Here is a 19,824-nt window from a genome sequence, read left to right on the forward strand (position 1 = left end):
AGAGACCTCAGGAGGTCATCTAGTTCAACCCCCTGGTCAAAGCAGGACCAACTCCAACTAAATCATCCCAGCCAGGGCTTTGTCAAGCCGGGCCTTAAAAACCTCTAAGGATGAAGATTCCACCACCTCCCTAGGGAACCCATTCCAGTGCTTCACCACCCTCCTAGTGAAATAGTGTTTCCTAATATCCAACCTAGACCTCCCTCACTGCAACTTGAGAACAGTGCTCCTTGTTCTGTCTTCTGCCTCCACTGAGAACAGCCTAGCTCCATGCTCTTTGACCTCCTGAAGTCTCTTCCAACCTTAATCTTCTATGATTCTTTGGACCCTCCCCCTTCAGGTGTAGAATCATAGAATATGAGGGTTGGAAGGGACCTCAGGAGGTCATCTAGTCCAACCCCCCTGCTCAAAGCAGGACCAATCCCAGGTACTTGATGGCTGCTATCAAATCCCCCCTCATTCTTCTCTTCTGCAGACTAAATAAGCCCAGTTCCCTCAGCCTCTCCTCATAAGTCATGTGCCCCAGCCCCCTAATCATTTTAGTTGCCCTCCGCTGGATTCTCTCCAATTTGTCCACATCCTTTCTGTAGTGGTGGGGCCCAAAACTGAACACAATGCTCCAGATGAGTTTACTTTAAAGAAGAAGGAAAAAAAAAACCTCTTTTCTTCCTTCTCTGCCTACAAGAAGTAGGATTGGGGCCTACATCTGTTCTCCCTTCCCCTTTAATGAATCCATTTCTACATTATTTGAATATGACTATGCAGTAAGAATTGAGAGAGCCACTGAGAGGAGGATTGAGAGCTTCCAAAGTTCCTGCCTTGATTCTTGTGCTGATCTGGCCAGTATTAAGTCATTCACTTTAACGAGCTATATGATTCACCCTTGTTTTTTATCTTCTTAGTCTCAAGAAGACTGACATACTTTACAGGTGCAGTCTTATGTTCAGCTCTTGAGTCCCTGCAATATACATAAAACATAAAAATAATCTTGTTGAATGTATTTGTATTACAAACAAAATTGCCCTTCTGAATTAATGGCTTTAAAATTAATGACATGATTATAAAGCTTTTAGGACTTTTAAATATTATATGTGAAAATTGCTTAAAAACTTTTTTACGCTTTTAGGGTAGAGGGCCAAGTTCAAACATTAAGTTCTTAATTTTGTGTGTGTGTGTGTGTGTGTATGTATATTTTTTTTTAATCTGAAGGGATGCTGTTTACTGTTTTTCAATCTTAAAATGGGACTCCTTGTATCTTTTAAACTTTATTTGGTGGTTCCATTTAGATTAAGGATGTGATCCTTCTTTCAGTTATACTGTTGTGCATCAAGGCTAATTATTGAAGCGAGTAGAGTGACACCAGTGTAGAACTGGTGTAAATTATTGCCTATTCAGGCCCATAAATCCATTAGTTTTTACCTCTAAGTTCTGGGCTAAATTCTGTTCAGTTACGTCAGTGTAATATTTTTAACGCAAGTTGAATTAGTTACAATTTGTACTGGTGTATAAGCAGTTCAGTTAAAATATTGGGGTGTGATTTTACCAAAATGGTCAACGTTGACTGAATTGTACTTAAGTGGTAGAACTCCAAAGTTAGGCTAATACTGAATACATCTGAAAGTCCCCATCTTTGATATTTATGAAACTGAAATATTGGCTTGGTGTGTGTATTACTTTTAATTAGAATGAGAAATACTCTGACAAATTTAACTGGTGCAATCAGTAAATGCAGAGATTTTAATGGTGCCCACTAATGTTAAAATGTGCCTCTGAAGTCCTAATGTAAATTGCAAGCTTTTCAGGATGGAGAGATGTATTTTATGTGTTTGTCAAGGACCTTCTGCACAGTCCTCATTAAATTATAACAAATAATTATACTACCTTAGAAAACAGGGTGTTTTGTTTATGCAGCATGAGTAAGTGTGCCTGCATTTTAAACAAAAATTATATACATAAATTAGAGAAAGTTTGCACATATAATCTCCCTTTAACATATTGTATTTTCTTTAAACAGTGCGTTTGTGTTCTGATCGACTCAGCCTCATCAAGGACTGTATTGCTCAGTTGCCCACAAACTACAAACAGTCTGCCAAGTTCCTGGGACTTGCAGATTTACTGAGAGTTGCAGGTAAACTCTTGTAAATGTTAAACTACAATGCAAGATATGTGTTATGCTCAAGGGCATTTGAGTTAATCATCAGGATGTACTCAAGGATGTCACTAAAGTGTCCTCTGGAGGAGCTGTCTTCAAGGAAGACTGCCCTATTTTACAGGGGATCTTGCATTCAGCTGTTGTGACCTTTAATACATAAAATAAGAACAGCCTTGTTTAATTTAGATTTTGAGCCAAATATCATGTCAAATTTGGATTTACAGGTGACAATATTTTATGATGTAGAATCAATTAGTATTAAAATTCCAGTAATTTTCTTATCCCTGTCAAGTATGCTAGTTTGATTTTACAACAGTCCTGTTCATGTAAGAGAAGAAAAGTTGTGTGTCACATAAACTTCAGTGTAACAACGTGATTTATCTACAGTTGATTTAGCATATTTTTATGCTGAAGGTAATGTGTTAGGGCTGAATGTTTATTTAAGATGTTGAACGTCTTGCAGGATTGGACCTGCAGTACAATAGCTGTTCCATATTGAATTTTCTGTTTTTTCAGAAAAGGAAGGCAGTGAATTTGGCATGTTCCCCCAGACTTCTCTGCTGAAGTGTTTTCAACACTCTAATTATGTTTAATGATAATAATACCGAGAACTTATTATATAACTCTTTTCACGTATAGCTCAATATAGATGTTGCTATTGGTATTTTGGAGGCATCACTAGAGATTCTATGGTTAGGACTGTGTTGAAGTTTTGGGTGTTGGTTGGGAAAACTAATCTTCCTCCCTGACTACCCTGTACATCTTGCCTCCCACCACCTAGGCCAAATCACTGATTTTCCTTTTTCATGTCAATATTACCTCTTGCATATAGTTTATGCTAAATTCTTGTTTTGTTTCTGTTAATATTTACAAGGGTATTAGTGTGCATAAAACATATTTTCTCCAGACTTTGAATGTGAGGCGTGTGACCGGCATGTGTTCTGAGGTGGCTTACATAAAGTCTCATGCATCTTGTTGACTTTCTTTATCACTAATGTCTGTTTACTAATGCGAGAAGTATGGGGAATAAGCAGAATGAACTTGAAATACTAGTAAATGAACACAACTATGACCTAGCTGGTATCACGGAGACTTGGTGGGATAATACGCATGACTGGAATATTGGCATAGAAGGGTACAGCTTGCTTAGGAAGGACAGGCGGGGAAAAAAGGGAGGAGATGTTGCCTTATATATTAAAAAATGTGTACACTTGGACTGAGGTTGAGATAGAAATAAGAGACAGACTTGTTGAAAGTCTCTGGGTAAGGTTAAAAGGAGTAAAAAACAAGGGTGATGTCATGGTAGAGGTCTACTACAGACCACCAAACCAGGAAGAAGAGGTGGATGAGTGTGGGTGTTGCGTCGCAGTGCCTCTCAGGCGGGCACGGACAGAGCCCAACAATCAATGTGATTGGTAGCAAAGTCATTTATTTCTCTCCAGCATGCTCTTATATACAATTATGGCAAGCAATCAAGCAGTTGCTAATTGGTTAATAAAATACACACAGGCACAGCTATAACTTCATAGGGTAATTGTCATCCTGTACAACTTTCTGATTTATTATCCCGTTTACTGCCTACTGGCAGATGAGAACCAGCCCAAGGCCAGCATCTCAGGCACAGCTCACAGCCTAATTAGCACGTCCTTGAAGTCTAAACACTTCAGCTTCTCATATACCCATCTGCCAAGTTCCCACATCTCCTCCCTTTTCTCAAAATCAAAAAGAAAAGGAGAGAAGGCATTAGCAAAACATTCCCAACTTATAAAATCAATACTACAATCTACACAAGCCAAAGCTAAAAGGCAAATAAAAACGCCAACTGCCTAACTAAACCGTAACAATATCTTCCGCAGTGCCCTACTTTTACCTATTACATCCCTCCTCCAGGTAACGCAAGTGGCCCAAGGGGCCAGGAGGGTCCTGCCAATGTGCGTGCCACACAATAACAACGGCGGCCACACAAATAGCAAAAATACAAAAGGCAAGCAGCAAAAATACACAGCATTTCCCACATCTCCCCCCTTTACTCAAAATCAAAATATTTCCTTATTCTATAGGGCGCACCTATAACCATGCAATTCTTAACACATAACACCAACAACATCAGACAAAACAAACATAAAATAACAAGGGTAAAACAAATAAATGGTGTAAATTCTGCAGGGTTCCCCCATTCTCTATTGCACACCAACCTGTGACAAATTTCTATTACCAATACATCCCTCATATGTCAGGTGATCAAACTGACACTGGGGGGGGGGGGGGGGGGGCTAAAGAAAACACACCAAAAACCACATAAAAATCTTCCCTAAAACAACACAACAACAATTCTGGCCAGAAAACAAACACCACAAAACAGAACATAAAACACAAAACATAAATTTTAGCTCTATAGTAAATGCATGGTACATTAAATGCTATGCAGCTAGCATCAATTATCTATAATATCTAAAAAACAAAAACAAATCTACCCCTACTGGGCAATCAATCATTACATAAAATATACAAATACCCTTATTGATATCAGGCAAAACAAGGGAAAATACTTCATCAGTAAATCATTTACATTAATACAATTGCTTCTGGCTTGCTTCTGGATTCAAAGCTATTCACACCTTAAGGTTTCTTACTGTTAACTTCTACTTCTAAACACTAAAGGAAAACATCACCACTTATATGCCCTTAAGTCTAATACAATCTCAATTACATAGCACTATATACATCCTTCAGCTAATGCAACAAAATTATTCATAGCCAAACAATTGCAAACTAATTTCTTCGCCTAAATTTATTTACAAACATTTCAAAAACACCAAAAACATTTCTCTTAATATCTTTACAAAATTCAACTGCTGTTCCCTCTAGCAACCACAAAATTATCTTTTCTCAACTTAAATCACCATTCCAAGTATCCCCCTGAATATTTGAAATTCCCAAGCTTGTGCTCAATTACCTGTTCGTTCCACTACACCCTCACAAGTTTCCAACCAGTTTTATAATCTCTTTATTTATTGCCTGCCCGTCTGGGCCCGATCCTTTTTTCCTCTCCAAATTCTTTGTCTATTGCCTGCCGCTTGGGCCCGATCCTTTTTTCCTTGCAGAAACGTTCCGTCCATGGACACTAGCTTATCCCACCATCAATTTAGCTAGGAGGGTGTACCTTTTAACTAGCCCCCACCCTTCTGATATTCTTCACCAGGGTCAGTTCTCAATGTCCTTTTAGTCAGGAATTTCTGGACTTTGGCAATGTCAATAATGTGAGTATTTTGTCTTCTTTTCCACCACCGTCGTGGTTCAGCTTCTACGGGGGAAATTACCAGGACATTATTTTGTAATGGTTTTGCTTCTTTCAAAAAAAAAAAATTCAAAAACACAATGGGGGCTGCAGCGGACAAGGGAGAGGTTAGCTAGCACGTCACCTTGTCCTTTTTTCCTGCTATTTAAAAGCACAATGGAGGTAGAAAAAAAAATAGGCCAATCATCAGTAGCAGAATTCTCCTAATGTGAAGGGATCTTTTTGCAGTAAAATCACGGGTCCAGGCAGTCAGTCTCCTGGTTCCAAGGAGTGGGGGGGGGGGCTGCTAGGATCTTTGGGCAGCTCTTCCATACCTGTGAGAAGAGACAGCTAACACATTTCGTTAGTGCCTGGCAGGGTTTTGCAGCTCTCATTAGCTTTTTTGGGCGGTTTTTCAGCTCTCATTAGTCTTAGCTGTGAGCAATGTGTCCTTGACCGGGGCCAGAAAAGAATGAGCTGTCTTCAGTTAACTCATTCTGTTCCTTTTCTTTCCCTGCTTGGCTTCTTTTAAACTGTAAATCCTGTGTCAGAACACCCAGCTATTGCAGCTCCTACCGGAGAAGCATAACGGTTTTCTCGGCATTGTCCCAGGCGTAGACCAGCCAGCGTAGGACGCCTTCTGCAGGCTCCTGCCAAAACAACTTACTTGCTTGTAGGTCCGAACGACCTCCGGGGCCACGGCACGAGCCTCTGCCTGCCCCGTGCACTCCAAAGTCTTCCCGTCCAGGGCTCGCTTCCAGCGGAGCACCTCCTCGTCCTGTGCCCGACGGGCGGTCAGGAGAAGCCTCTCCAGCTCCCCCTCTTTGGGAAGACGCGACCGCGATGATCCAGCTGGAAGACCTTGCATTTGATTTAACTTGTCATAAATGGCCTGCAGCTGTTGACCCCGGCGCTCCATTTCCTTATAAAGGGCATTAAACTGGGTACACTGAATAAGCGTAGTCGAATTGGGATATACCTGTGATGACACGTGTTTCACCCGAGCCTCCTTTGTTTCCCCGCATTCGTGACACCCCCAGGTCCCGTGGACACGGCATGGCTTGGGAGGGGGTGCATACGGCAAAGCTGTTTTCATAGGCTCGGGCGTATCGGGGGGTAGCGGGACCGTAGCCGGATTAGTTATATCGGGGCCGAGGGCCACATTGGAGGGTAATGGAACCGTAACAGGGGCAACAGGTCGGAAGCCAAAGGTATCACCGTGTCCTCACCACCGAAAAACTCCCTGGCTCCAACCGGCAACACAGAAGGCATTTCGGGCGTTGGGTGGAAAAGCTCAGAAAGGGCCGCCTGCACTCCTGCCTCGGCCGCAAGAGTTTTCACTATCTTCTTTGTCTTATTCCATACTGGACTCAGGGAAAAGGCTTCCTTATCGCCCTGAGCCACCGACTTCCAAAGCTTGGAGCCTAGCCGCTCCCACACAGTTTTATTAAAAATTGTACTCGGCTTAACAAAAAGTTCCCTTCTCTGTCCCCACCGCAGCAGGCGGGATAACGTATCAGAGGGGAGCTTTTCTCCCTGCCATTCCACGATGCGTCTTAAATATTTATGCACCGTTTTTTCTTCCGCTGATGCAGCGGTTCCCATATTAGCCGCTTTGCCCTTCTCCGCCGCGACTTATAGCCGCCCTTCTTCTCCGCGACTTATAGCCGCCCTTCTTCTCCGCGACTTATAGCCGCCCTTCTTCTCCGCGACTTATAGCCGCCGCTTTTCTCCGCGACTTATAGCCGCCGCTTTTCTCCGCGACTTATAGCCGCCCTTCTCCTCCGCGGCTTATAGCCGCCGCTTTTCTCCGCGACTTATAGCCGCCCTTCTCCTCCGCGACTTATAGCCGCTCTCCTCTGGGCTCAGGTGCGCCTCTCTTTTCGGACGCCCGGGGGCTTTTCCAGCTCCCCACTGCAGCTCCTCCGCCTGGAACAGGCCACCGACACTAGGCCACCGACACTATCATCATTCGATTCGAATCACGTCGGGGTCACCATTTGTTGCGTCGCAGTGCCTCTCAGGCGGGCACGGACAGAGCCCAACAATCAATGTGATTGGTAGCAAAGTCATTTATTTCTCTCCAGCATGCTCTTATATACAATTATGGCAAGCAATCAAGCAGTTGCTAATTGGTTAATAAAATACACACAGGCACAGCTATAACTTCATAGGGTAATTGTCATCCTGTACAACTTTCTGATTTATTATCCCGTTTACTGCCTACTGGCAGATGAGAACCAGCCCAAGGCCAGCATCTCAGGCACAGCTCACAGCCTAATTAGCACGTCCTTGAAGTCTAAACACTTCAGCTTCTCATATACCCATCTGCCAAGTTCCCACATGTGGGGGTTTTTTTTGTGTTTTTTTTTTAAACAACTAAAAATCATCCAAAGCACAGGACTTGGTGGTGATGGGGGACTTCAACTACTCAGACATCTTTTGGGAAAATAACGCAGAAAGGCACAGATTATCCAACAAGTTCTTGGAATGTATTGGAGACATAATATCTTCTCTCTTTGTTGTGCTATTCAGGGTTTTTAGGCAACAAAGTTCCTGTTGGATTTCATCGGAAGCTCAATATCTTGCAACAACTGCCAAATGTGGAACGTTGTTTATATCCACGCTCTCATCAACTGCACTGCTGTGTCCTTCAATGCAGTTCTCTGCTCTTCATTAATGTTTTCTGCCATTTCGCTTATGCGTCTTTCAGTTGTTCTGGGAGACACAGACAGTTCTTTTATTCTAGATAAAGATAAAATCCTATTTGGCAAATCATTGAACAAAACCTCCGAACTGCTCAGAAAACCTTCTTTTATATATTCCCGATCTGTAAACGGCTTTCCGTGTTTTGCAATGCACTGTGCAATCTTGTAACTTCCTTCTTTGGCTTGATTGTTACTTACACTTTAGCATTTAAAAACACTGCTTTGCTTCTGATATCCTGCTACTGCCTTTTTGATTGATTCAGTCTTGTCTGCTTCGTCAAGAAAGGTTTTCTCGTGCTTCGTTTGAAAATGTCCTCGAACGCTTGATGTGCGAGAAACAACGCTTTCACAACAGAAAGCACAAACAGCACAGTCCTTCTTTTGAATAAATCCAAATGCATCTTTCCAAGAAGGCTGAAATGAACGGACATCTAACTTTGACAAAATGTCAGCTCCTAAGAAAGCACATGTACCCCTCAACTTACAGTGGGGGGTGGGGGGAGAATGGCAAACAAATGGCATGCTCAACGTCAAACACATGGTGTGATAGTGATGTAAGCAGCAAATCAGGACTTAAAAATATCCCAGTACAGTGGCGCTGGAACAATTTTTAAGGTGGGGGTGCTGATCTGTGCCCCCTCTTGCCCCTGTCTGCACCTCTCACTGCCCCAGTCTGGGGCCAGAGGGCCATAGCTGGGGGCAGCTGAAGATCCGCCCAGGCAAAGGTTAGGAGAAGAGCCCCGGGCTGGCGGCCAGGACCCCAGGCCAGCAGCGGAGATCCAAAACCGGTGGCCAGTACCCAGGAAGTGTTGAGTGCCACTGAAAATCAGCTCGCATGCTGCCTTTGGCACACATGTCATAGTTTGCCTACTCCTGTTCTAGATAATACTTAGTCCTGCCTTGAGTGCAGGGGACTGGACTAGATGACCTCTCAAGGTCCCTTCCAGTTCTGTGATTCTCTGATCACCTTTTCAAAGAATAGCTCATGATGAAAATGAAAATAAAATACTACATTTTATCAGTTAAATTAATAGAAATGCATCAGTCGTGAAGCATGCCATGTGTTAGCACCAACCCTATTGCCCATTGTCTTATTACATGCTCCTCCTGCCCCTTTCTCTGTTGCACTTTTAAACCATTTATAATTCAAAATAATTTCTTGAATATTTACAAGTGCAGTGAGGAGCAAGGGGCATTGCATGGTGTCAGGGAAAAGATTGTGGGTGACTGAGAGTTATGGATGGCTGAATTGGATTGTGGGTCCTAGGGGAGGTAGAGAAAGGGAAACAGGAAGTACTATCCTGCCTTTTCAGTTTGCTTAACAATAATGTCATTCAATGATAAGTTAGGGTAACCTAAACTGTATGTATTTAAAATAATTGTATGCATATGACTTTGTGAGAGTATATATGCACAGATGCACTCTCACACACATAAATAAGTAATAACCATTCCCTAGCTCATTCCAATAAATGGCGTGTAGATAAAATTAAATCTCTCCCTCTCCCCCCTTCCCCAAAGGCAGGGTTACAGCACTTTTTTTTTAACTGTGTCACATTGCTTTTTCTATTGTTTACTCACTCACCTAAATCGTAAGAGGAAGGAGAAGAACAACCAAAGGAATTTAGATAAAGATAAAAAAGAACATAGTGGATATTTCAGCCATTAATGGGATTCTTTGTGCATTAATAATTGTTTTCACAGCACACCAGGCAACTCTCAGTGACTTTAGAGATAAAATCTCAAGTGTAATAGTGGTAGTCACTCCTAAAATAAATATGAAATTTCATGGAAATGAGTATACTTCAAGAGGCTATCTCACTGAGCAAAACACTGTGCTTTAACAGTTAGTAATATTTTTTTGTGTCTCTTGGCTGAATAAATGTACAGAACTGTGTGTTCCCATGTTGTCATTAATAAGTTCCACTTTGTAATAGCAACAAAACACTTCAAGTGGATTATTTTGTATATAAAATCACTCTGCATTTGGCTTTATACTTTTAGTGTCACTGGAGGTTTACAGCATGCCAGTTTGTTTGGCCTTATTGCAATAATGGAAATATTCTTTACCGTAGACCTCTGGTATGTTTTTCTAATGAATCCTTGCCTACAGTTAATTCCTTAATTATTCTACACTCATTCATCATCGTCGTTGGAACTTGGTAACGTGCTCCAAAACACAACACTTGATTTTAAGAAAAATCAGGATTAGGAACTTTTGTCTCTTGGGGAGCTACTCATTAGAAAGGAGCCTTAATTGGGGAAAAAAAAAAAAAAAGACTTGAACAGGCTTTACGTTCTGTACAGCAGAGGACAACAGTATGTATTAGCAAGTATGAAGTATTCCGGTGTATTACATTCTGAGTTTAAACATTAGTGCTGTTTCAGATGGTTTTGTTATGCTATTTATACCTTTAAATACTCAGAAAAGTTGTTAGTTTATAACAGTTTCCAAATTCCAAGGTCTGGATAACTCTCAAAGAATGAGCTATTCACAGGATCGTATAAATTATCATAGTACATGAAACCCATAATCCATCTTGTCCAATCTCCTGTCATGAACCAGCACAAAATGATTCAGAACAAGGTACAAGAAAATAGGCAGTTGTGTAAAAAAAAAAAAAAAAAAAAAAAATCTGCCTCCCTACCAAGGTCTCGTCCTAATCCCTAATAGTTAGACAATGGTTTAAGGTTTAAATCTTGAGACTTTAATTAAGTTATTTTATATCCCTTCAGAATTTTTGTTAATATTATCTGTTGTAACTGGATATTATCCATACAATGTCCAATCCTTTTTTTAAAAAAAATCTTGCTAAATTCTTGACCTTGATAACATCATGTAGTAATGAGTTTCACAGTCTGATTATTCAAAGTTTGGGTTTAAATCTGCCATTCACTAACTCTGACGTGCCTAGATATTGCATCATTGACTTGAATGAAAGTTGTATGTCCTTGGATTGGGCTTTGCGTCTCTTTCTAAAAATATGACTGGGCAAAAGAGCTTTCGGCAAATCCATATAATTTTTACACGAGGAAAATGCTTTTTTACATAACCACAACAGCTTTAAAAACAACTAACATTTGCTCTTTAGGCAGGCCCTCACACCAAGTTTAAAGTCAGTTGATTTTTATGATCAAATTAGTAAACCTTGCAAAACAGAGATTTAAACAGAAATACAGATGCAGCCTTAACTACAGTGTGTAAATAGAGCCTCTCATGAACGTATCAGTTAGGTTGTAAAAGCAAGACATATAGAGCACTTTTGCATCTATTCTCTCTTTATTATTTTATTAGATTGCAGTGTATCATTAATATGATGAATAGTTACTATTTATCTTTGTGGCTATAACAATATTAACAATGTTATTAGTCTCCTTCAAGTTATGCATTGTAACCTAAAGAGCAGCCCCTGCATTCATATTATTTTAAGATAAACTAAAAATAAAAAAAAAAGCAGCAAAGAGTCCTGTGGCACCTTATAGACTAACAGACGTATTGGAGCATGAGCTTTCGTGGGTGAATACTCACTTCGTCTGATGCATGGGATGTATTCACCCACGAAAGCTCATGCTCCAATACGTCTGTTAGTCTATAAGGTGCCACAGGACTCTTTGCTGCTTTTACAGATCCAGACTAACACAGCTACCCCTCTGATACTTAAAAATCAAAACTTATTATCTGAATAATTTTCAGCTTGAAATAAAATGTACTTGCCTTCCAAATTAATGGGTTTGGTTCTGTGGTTCATTAGCATTTTTAATAGCATCTATGAACCAAAGCTTTTATTCTGCACAGTAGGGTAAATAGCATGTGCTGTCTGTGTTCCACCATTAAAAGAGAATGATTTGGGGAAGGATAGACACTAAGTCAGGGGTGGCATAAGATTCCCTGTACTGGCGTGTGGCAGTGTTATGGGAACACCCTACTCCAAGTGTAGCAATCCACCGAGGAGTATGTTTTCAGAGAACAAAAGTTACAGGCAAGTCATGTATTCCTCATACTTCCTTTCGGCACTCTTATGGTCTTTCATCAGGTATCTTAAATCAATTAGTAAATCCTAATTAGGCTCACAACACCACCTCAGTAAAATCGGTATGTAAGCAATATCTCCGTTTCACAGGTGGGCAAAATAAGGGAGTCATGGTGGGGTTTACAAGGTGTTACTAATAAATCAGTGGCAGACTTGGGAATTGGAACCAGAGTCCTCATTCCCAGTAACAATAAGAACACAAATAATCTATTTTAGGTAATTATTTAGCCTTAAATTGTTGTATTTGATTGCACACTGGAACAAAAAAAGATTCAAAATACAAAATCAATCTTGGATAATTGCTTTTAATTACTGTTTGTTTACTGTTACTGAATGTTGTAAAAGCCTGTCTAGACATTGTTTTGTGCTGTCACATATTGCAGGAGTTGTTTGATGAGACATTAATTTAAAAAACAAACAAATAAACAAAAACATTTTCCATTTAGTTTCTCATTAAGTTGACAGTAAAGTTTTTGGAAAAATGTAATTCTAGGAATGGGTGAACTTTTTCTAATTAAAAAATGTTCGGAACCCTTATCCAGAAGTCATACTATTTTTGAAGATTACCAAGTTCCTCAACTTTCTCATGTTGTTGCCCTTCCCAGTTTCATCCAAAAGAATATATATCAAAATAGTGCACAGCTGTTCTTGCTGTATATGAAAGAGACACTGTTGTCTGAGCATAGGACATGTGACTATTTTATTGAGGCGCACCTGTGATCTAAATCCAGGTCTGACATTCTGGAAATTTGGGTGGGTCTGTGCCTCAGTTTCCTTCATCAGAAGACGATTCTGGCTAATTTAGCCAAAATTAACTTCTGGCCCTGGATTATCCTTTTATTAGTTGCGATTCATATTGTCTTGCTTGCTGGATGACCCAGGCTGCCTGAAAAGGAGAAGATGTTTTCTTTATATTTCTCAAGTGCTGATAGTTTTCTTCCTTGTCACGACATCTGTCATCTGCCTGTCATTATGACAATTTGCCTTGAGATAAGATGAGATGCATGACATCCTTTAAGGCTTCTGTAAATGCTTCTCAGTAGATTGACCCTCAGTAGTCATGAAGTCAGAGCATACAAGTCCTTATGTTAGGGAGTAGTCCTGAGGAGGTTTCTAAACTCATGCTGTATATACAGGCCGTGCTATAGAAATAATAAGTGATACAACATTTCCAGTTCCTGAATTTTAAATGTCTTTGCTATTCAATCTGCGGGATGTCAAACAACACTAACAGATAGGAATAATAGAGTAAAATAAGACACTCATTTTATGATGGCATTTATCTTACCAACTGTTTTAAAGAAACATCTTGACTGTCTCATGTCAATATTGCAAGAGATGGGGGTGGGGTGGGGCTAGACATTAAAAGCTGCTTAATTTCTTTAAGACTTACTCTTCACTCCCAAGTCAGGAACTGTGAAGCAATGGCAGTAAGTTTCTATGTCTAAATAGAAGAATAGAGGAGATGCTGGAAATCCTGCAGGGGTAAGATTTTAATTGGCTTCACTGAGTCAGCAAAAGCCATGTGAACAATGTTCTAGCTGTGCATTGCAGGGGATTTGCTAGTCATGTTGGAATTTTAACCCTTTGGTATAACAGTGTGCATCAAGATAATGGGAGTTTAAATGGGAGGCAAATTGATATAGGGTACTAAGTATTGTAAGAGAATAGAGAGAGAATGATGCTAACATACATTTGCACTCTTGTAAAACACACAGAAGAAGAGCCTATTGCTTCAAAATAAATTAGTCAACCCCCCTGCTCCCCCTGAAAAAACCCTCTAAACCATAAAAACAGTCAAGATCAATTAAGAAAAGAACAGCTCCAATTGTGCTCCTATTGATTTTAAATAGTAATAAATTGTAGTTGATTATTGGTCATGGCGATTTCTGAATAACAACAAAGATCCATTTACTGCACTTTTGTTACCCCTTCCTTGTGTCTGATGCTGACACAAATCTCCCAATATAAGTATAATACATTATAAAGCTGCCAAGGGTGTGGGGCAGGCACTGGATGCCTGGCAGGTATCTAGGAACATTTCACATCTAGGACACTGGTTCAATTTTATCCTAGGTAAAAATGACTAAAAGTTGTTTCCATTTAATTGCTGGGCAGTGGCCTGTATGAGAGGAGTTTCGTAGCAGTACAGCTCCCAGTGGGCAAAATTCACATCACAAAAAACAAGATGGTGACTAATTGGCAACAATGTATGGCAGTCTGTCTTAGTGGAGAGGCTAAGGAATAAATGAATATGGAGGTAATGCTACCCTCCAGACCCCAGAGGTGGTCCCTGTGCATCCGGAGCAGAGGCATCTTGGTTGGACAGCTCTGTAAGTAGAGTTTTAGGCCAAAAGGGACCACCAGATTATCTGGTCTGACCTCCTGTATATCACAGGCCACCAGCACTACCTCCCACCTGCACACTAAAATTACTGTTTTACTATTTCACTAACTTAAATTAGCCTGAAGTATTAACAAGGAATTGAGTCTCCATGGTTGTCAATCTAGCACAATCAGTACATTTATCTTTATGGGTGTGATTAAAAATAAATAAAAAAGACTAGACAAGCAATGTCCTTTACCTCTGTTGTTGGAGCCACAGAGTAGAGGGGAAAAAATAACCATGGACTTTTTAATTGTTTTTATAGTCTTAACTCTACAAGTTAGATACATTTAACTTTTTTAAATATTTGAAGTAAAATTATTCCAGGATGGGTATGTTTTAACACAGTGTCTCATAATTGAACTTCAACTATTTAAAAAAGTTCAGATAGCTGCATCATCACTGCATCTTTAAAATCCTCTGATAGCCGTTGAGAGGAAGTAAAGATACAAAACTCGCATTGAAAGAAGTCCTTTTTTTTCTGATCAGTCCATCCCTGTAAATCTTTCATAAGTTTAAATATATATAGATCTAGATCGTGTGTGTGTGTGTATGTGTGTGACTGCACTTTCATGTACAGTTATGGACATATGCTGTGTTCATTACAACTTGCCAAGTGAGGTGAGAAATAGAGGGCCAAAAAAAAAAGTGGAAGGAGGGAAGATTATATGCATGGAATATAACTCTGGTTTGGAAAAGGAGATTAGGACTCCTCCTCTTCCTGATTCCGTTTCCATTTCATGCTCACCTAGAACATACAGGTAAATTTTTACCAGAACATATGCATGTGGAATGGGTTTTATCTCCAGGACAAGATTTTATAGACACATTGCTCTCCCCCTCACCCCAAAGTCAAATTTGGTTAATCCCGAACTGGCCATGTTTTATTTTACATTTATTGTGTTGCATGGGAACATGCACAATCATCTCTGGTTGCTTAGGGGTGAACAGTTGAACAAACTGCAGGACTCAAAGACTTCAGTGAAAAGTTAAACCTTGGACTGTGCAAGTCGTTAATGGAGAGCAAGAGTTCACTGACAGCAGTGCAACCAAGTAGAAGTCCAGGCCATAAAGAATGAATTAGAGCTTTTATTGCCTTTGGAGTCATAAGGGATCTTACAGCGGTTAACATTAAAATGATGCGGAGAAAAATCAGTCATACTGTATTGGACACACAGATATAGGGCCCTAAGATATGTAAAATTAACATTGAAGCACACAGCTTCCATATTTAGAGACCTAATTGGTGATTTAAAGAGCCTAATTTTAAGCCCCCATTTTTGAAGATCTTTTGTGACACATAAAATGTTAATTAACTAGACGGTATTTATTTTTTTCAACAAGTGTTTTCCACCTTCTGATATGCTTAATACATACTGATGTGAGTTCCTCTAGCAATATATGAATACATGGTTTGTGCACACAATTACCTGTTTCACTAATTAAATGAGATGTCGTAGTTTCATCAGGAAGAGGTAGATGTATATGGCATATTTGTAGCATCCAAACCACCAACAGCTTTGAAAGAGAGCCATTTTCATCCACACTATACAGAAATATTCTTGTGAAATGCTGTGTTAATAATTAATTGACCTTTGAAATAATTGGTAACAACTTTTCTGACTCTGTTTACAGGAGATGACCAGACAGAGAGAAAAGGCCAGGTTTTGATCCTTTTAGTGGAACAAGCTCTCCATTTACAGGACTACAAAGCTGCTAGTATGCACTGCCAAGAGCTTATAGCCACAGGTGAAGTTTACCACTTAAAAAAAAAAAAAAAAAAAAGTCCTCTCCTGAATTTTTTGACATTATGTAAAATATGCGACTCCAGACTGACTAACTTAACTGGTAGGTCAACCATATTTTGTCTGTAGAAATTAGAATATAGTTACTTATGTTACCTACATAAATCACATGGACTACAGAACATTTAAGCAACAGTCACCTCTGGAAGAATGCAGATTTTCAGTTAGATTAATTCTGTGTGATCTGTCTGCGGGAATTATGTATTTTAATTCAGATATCCTTTATTTTCATGGTAGTCTCTCATAAATCTGTCCCAGCAGGGATTTAGTTTTAATTGTTTCCACAGTGGTTTATTTCCAAATTATTCTTGTGGTGGGAGGAGAGAAGAAATAGTTTTTCATTTATCTCATATGAATCCCCATGTGTGATAAATTTGAAATCTTGTTCATTAATGAATATTCATTGAAATACTATTAAAATCCAAAGACCCCTATAGATCCTAGTGGTAAATGCATTAATTTCTGGGCTCATTCATTCTTTAACCCTTTTCTTTATAAATTCTCCATCAAAACATGAGCACATTACGTCATGAAGCTTTGCTAGGGTCTGGTTTCAACCTACAAAAGCTAAATCAATTTAGAAACTTCACAGTATAATGAAAAGCCTATTTATCATATCAAGTGATTGGTTTACTTATAGAAATAATTAAATAGTGAGGAAAACAGTTATTAGTTATGCAGTTACTCAGGGGTCCTATTGTATTACTCTGAGAACGTTAGGGACTATATTCATAAGGGGAACTTTTAGGCATCTGGCTGCCTACTGTAATTCACAACCCCAGGTTAGTCGCCCAGGCTCCTTATACGTGTGTGGGTAGAGTTAGGCACGTAAAAAAAGGATTCACAGAAGCCAGCACCCTAACAGGGAGCCAGCCTCCACCCTTAATTTGGGGGAGTTAGGTGCTGAACTCCAGGCTAGAGGATTGTGCTTCCCTCTGCTCAGGATTCATAGTTGTGAACCCTTTTCTGGAGTTAGGTGCCTAATCCAGGTCAGCCCTTTCTCAAGGGAGGTGGTGGTGATCCCTTCCTTAATTAGACTCAATAGCTCAGTGGTTCAGGCGCTCGCTTGGGGTGTGGGAGACATGGAATCAAATCCCCGGTCTGTTTCTACCCAGGTCTCCTACCTCTCATGTGAGTGCCCTAACCATCAGGCTGTGGAGTGTTCTTGGATGAGTCCTTCAATCTTTCCTGTTGAAGCTGTTCCACTTTGTATGAAATACTTAAATATTCATTCGGACAGAGGATGAGCATTAATTCATAGGCCAGTGGTTATTCTAGGTAAGAGCTTTATCCACTTGGCAATTGTGCAGAAGGCATGACACCAATACAACCTCCTCCACACAGTCTTTTGTGTGGGTTAGGTCTGCTAAAAGCATACCTACCAGGACAGGCTCTGCAGATGAGAGAGACAACAGAGCACCTTGTTTGTGAATCCCACCCGGTTTAGGTGTGAGGTGCCTATCAGTTCGGTGGCGTCTGGACTTAAGTGGCTTTGCTCATGCCCACGTGTGGAGATTTAGATGCCTGGGAATTCTAGGCACCTGCAGGGCTAGGCAGCACTGGAGCAAGAATTTTGTGAATGTCTTTGGTGCCTAAAGGTGCCATTGGGTGCCTTAGTCACTCTTGTTAATCTGGCCCTAGGTAATCTGGCCTTAGTAATAGGTACTGTACTGTTCTTAGTTTTTTCCATAAACGCACACACTGTGGAACTAAAAGCTCAGTCCTTTTGTGTTGTTTAGGGCAGGTCACATGTGGCCTTTTCATTTTTGAGTGGTCTTCCACGATTAAGACCTTCCCCCTGTCAGTTATGCACAGAGCAAGTCCAAGGATTTGGACTTAAATAATTTTAAGTAAAGTGTGTGTTTGGTGGTGGGGGAGGTTGACATGTCCCCATAATCCTGCCTACAGTACGAAAAGTGGATCCCAGTTATTTGTGCTGTTTGTACATATTTGCAAACATTTAAACAATGTTCTATGTTTCCCATATGATCTGGGGCCACTAGACTCTCAGCCACTGGAAGTGATTGTGTGCACTTTGGAGAAGTGTGATTCCTCTTTGGCCATGCCACCCACATCACATCCCTCCAGAGGATAGCTAGTAGAAATGATGGGGTTTCACGTTTCTCCTTGTCTGCCCAAATCCTATTTTAATTCTTGCAAGTCTAATATGGCTTGTGGGTGGGGGAAGGTATAAGTGGAGATCGAGGAATGGGATAGCAGAAGATAGTCTGCTCCTGTGCTTCTCCCCTCTATTCCCCCTAACACAGAGGAGTTACATTATTTTATTTTAAAAGACAACACTGATTTTTTTGCAGCAGCTGATCTATTCTAAAAATGTTCAGTTTATGCTGAAGCAGTCTGGTCTGATTTTTCTTAACATGGTGTCACTAAGGACAAATACACATGTATGGACACACACACATGACCATGCACCGTATTGGTACCTAGAGTATATATAATGTTAGGTAGCTGAATTCCATTTCCTTACTACTAGGTGTCTGTCTGTCTGTGTGTCTCTGTCTGTCTGTCTCTCTCATGAAATGTTGAGAATTCAACAAGAGAGGCTATACTCTCATCTGATTATTGAAGATGATGTAAGCTTTGGCCATTGGAGAAGGTTGATTTTGTTTTCTCAGCACCCACACAATTGAATTATTGATTTTATGTGACTTTGCCTGGCAATCTTTTTGTTCCCTTTGCAGGCTATTCTAAAAGTTGGGAGGTATGCAGCCAATTAGGGCAATCAGAAGGCTACCACGACTTGCGTACTCGGCAGGAGCTCATGGCTTTTGCTCTGACACATTGCCCTCCAGGTGCCATAGAGTCACTACTGGCAGCAAACAGTTCTTTGCAGACTCAGGTAGGATCCGTTTCTGTAAACTTTTCCTACATAAGCTGTGAATACTTACCCCCTATTTCAGAAAGTAAGTATTTTGTATTTTTTCCCCCTAATCTTCCTACAATGTGTATTATCAATTTTCTATATTTTTTCTACCTTACGTTTTATATCTGAACAGTTAAATATTGCTTTTATAATACATTTTTTATAATCAATAAATAACTATTTCAAATGCAAATTCTTTTTTGTTATAACTAGTACTGCTGGATGGGTGCTATAGCTTCAGAGGTTTCTAAAATGCAGCACTGTCTGGCATATTGTTGACCGAATACTCTGTTCCAACTCTGTAATACATTTGATTGGGAGGTACAAATGCGTAGTTCTTCTCTATCAGTTATTCAGCTTCTATAAGGATTTTGTGCATTGTACACAGCCTCATTTGTACACAGTCTCTTTAAATGCCCACTGCCTGTTCCAATGTTTTCTGCAGGTTCTGCCAAACATAGGGTGAAATCCTGGCTCAGTTGAAATAAATGACAAAATTCCCATTAATTTCTGTGAGGCCATGATTTCACCCATAATGGTTTTAATTGTTTATAATGAGGATTTAAGTCCTGATCCTGCTA

The 19,824-nt window shown here is 40.1% G+C and overlaps 1 protein-coding gene across 1 annotated transcript in view; it reads left to right on the forward strand.

Annotated features, from left to right (window-relative positions):
- Positions 1–19,824, forward strand: part of NBAS (NBAS subunit of NRZ tethering complex) — a 363,078-nt gene that overhangs the window by 132,511 nt on the left and 210,743 nt on the right. The window contains exons 32-34 of the mRNA XM_045011210.1: positions 2,015–2,128; positions 16,190–16,303; positions 19,062–19,219. Coding sequence (XP_044867145.1) covers positions 2,015–2,128; positions 16,190–16,303; positions 19,062–19,219 — 386 coding nt within the window. The remainder of the gene's footprint in view (positions 1–2,014; positions 2,129–16,189; positions 16,304–19,061; positions 19,220–19,824) is intronic.

Source organism: Mauremys mutica, chromosome 3 (assembly GCF_020497125.1).
Source record: "Mauremys mutica isolate MM-2020 ecotype Southern chromosome 3, ASM2049712v1, whole genome shotgun sequence".
Classification (NCBI taxonomy): Eukaryota; Metazoa; Chordata; order Testudines; family Geoemydidae; genus Mauremys; species Mauremys mutica.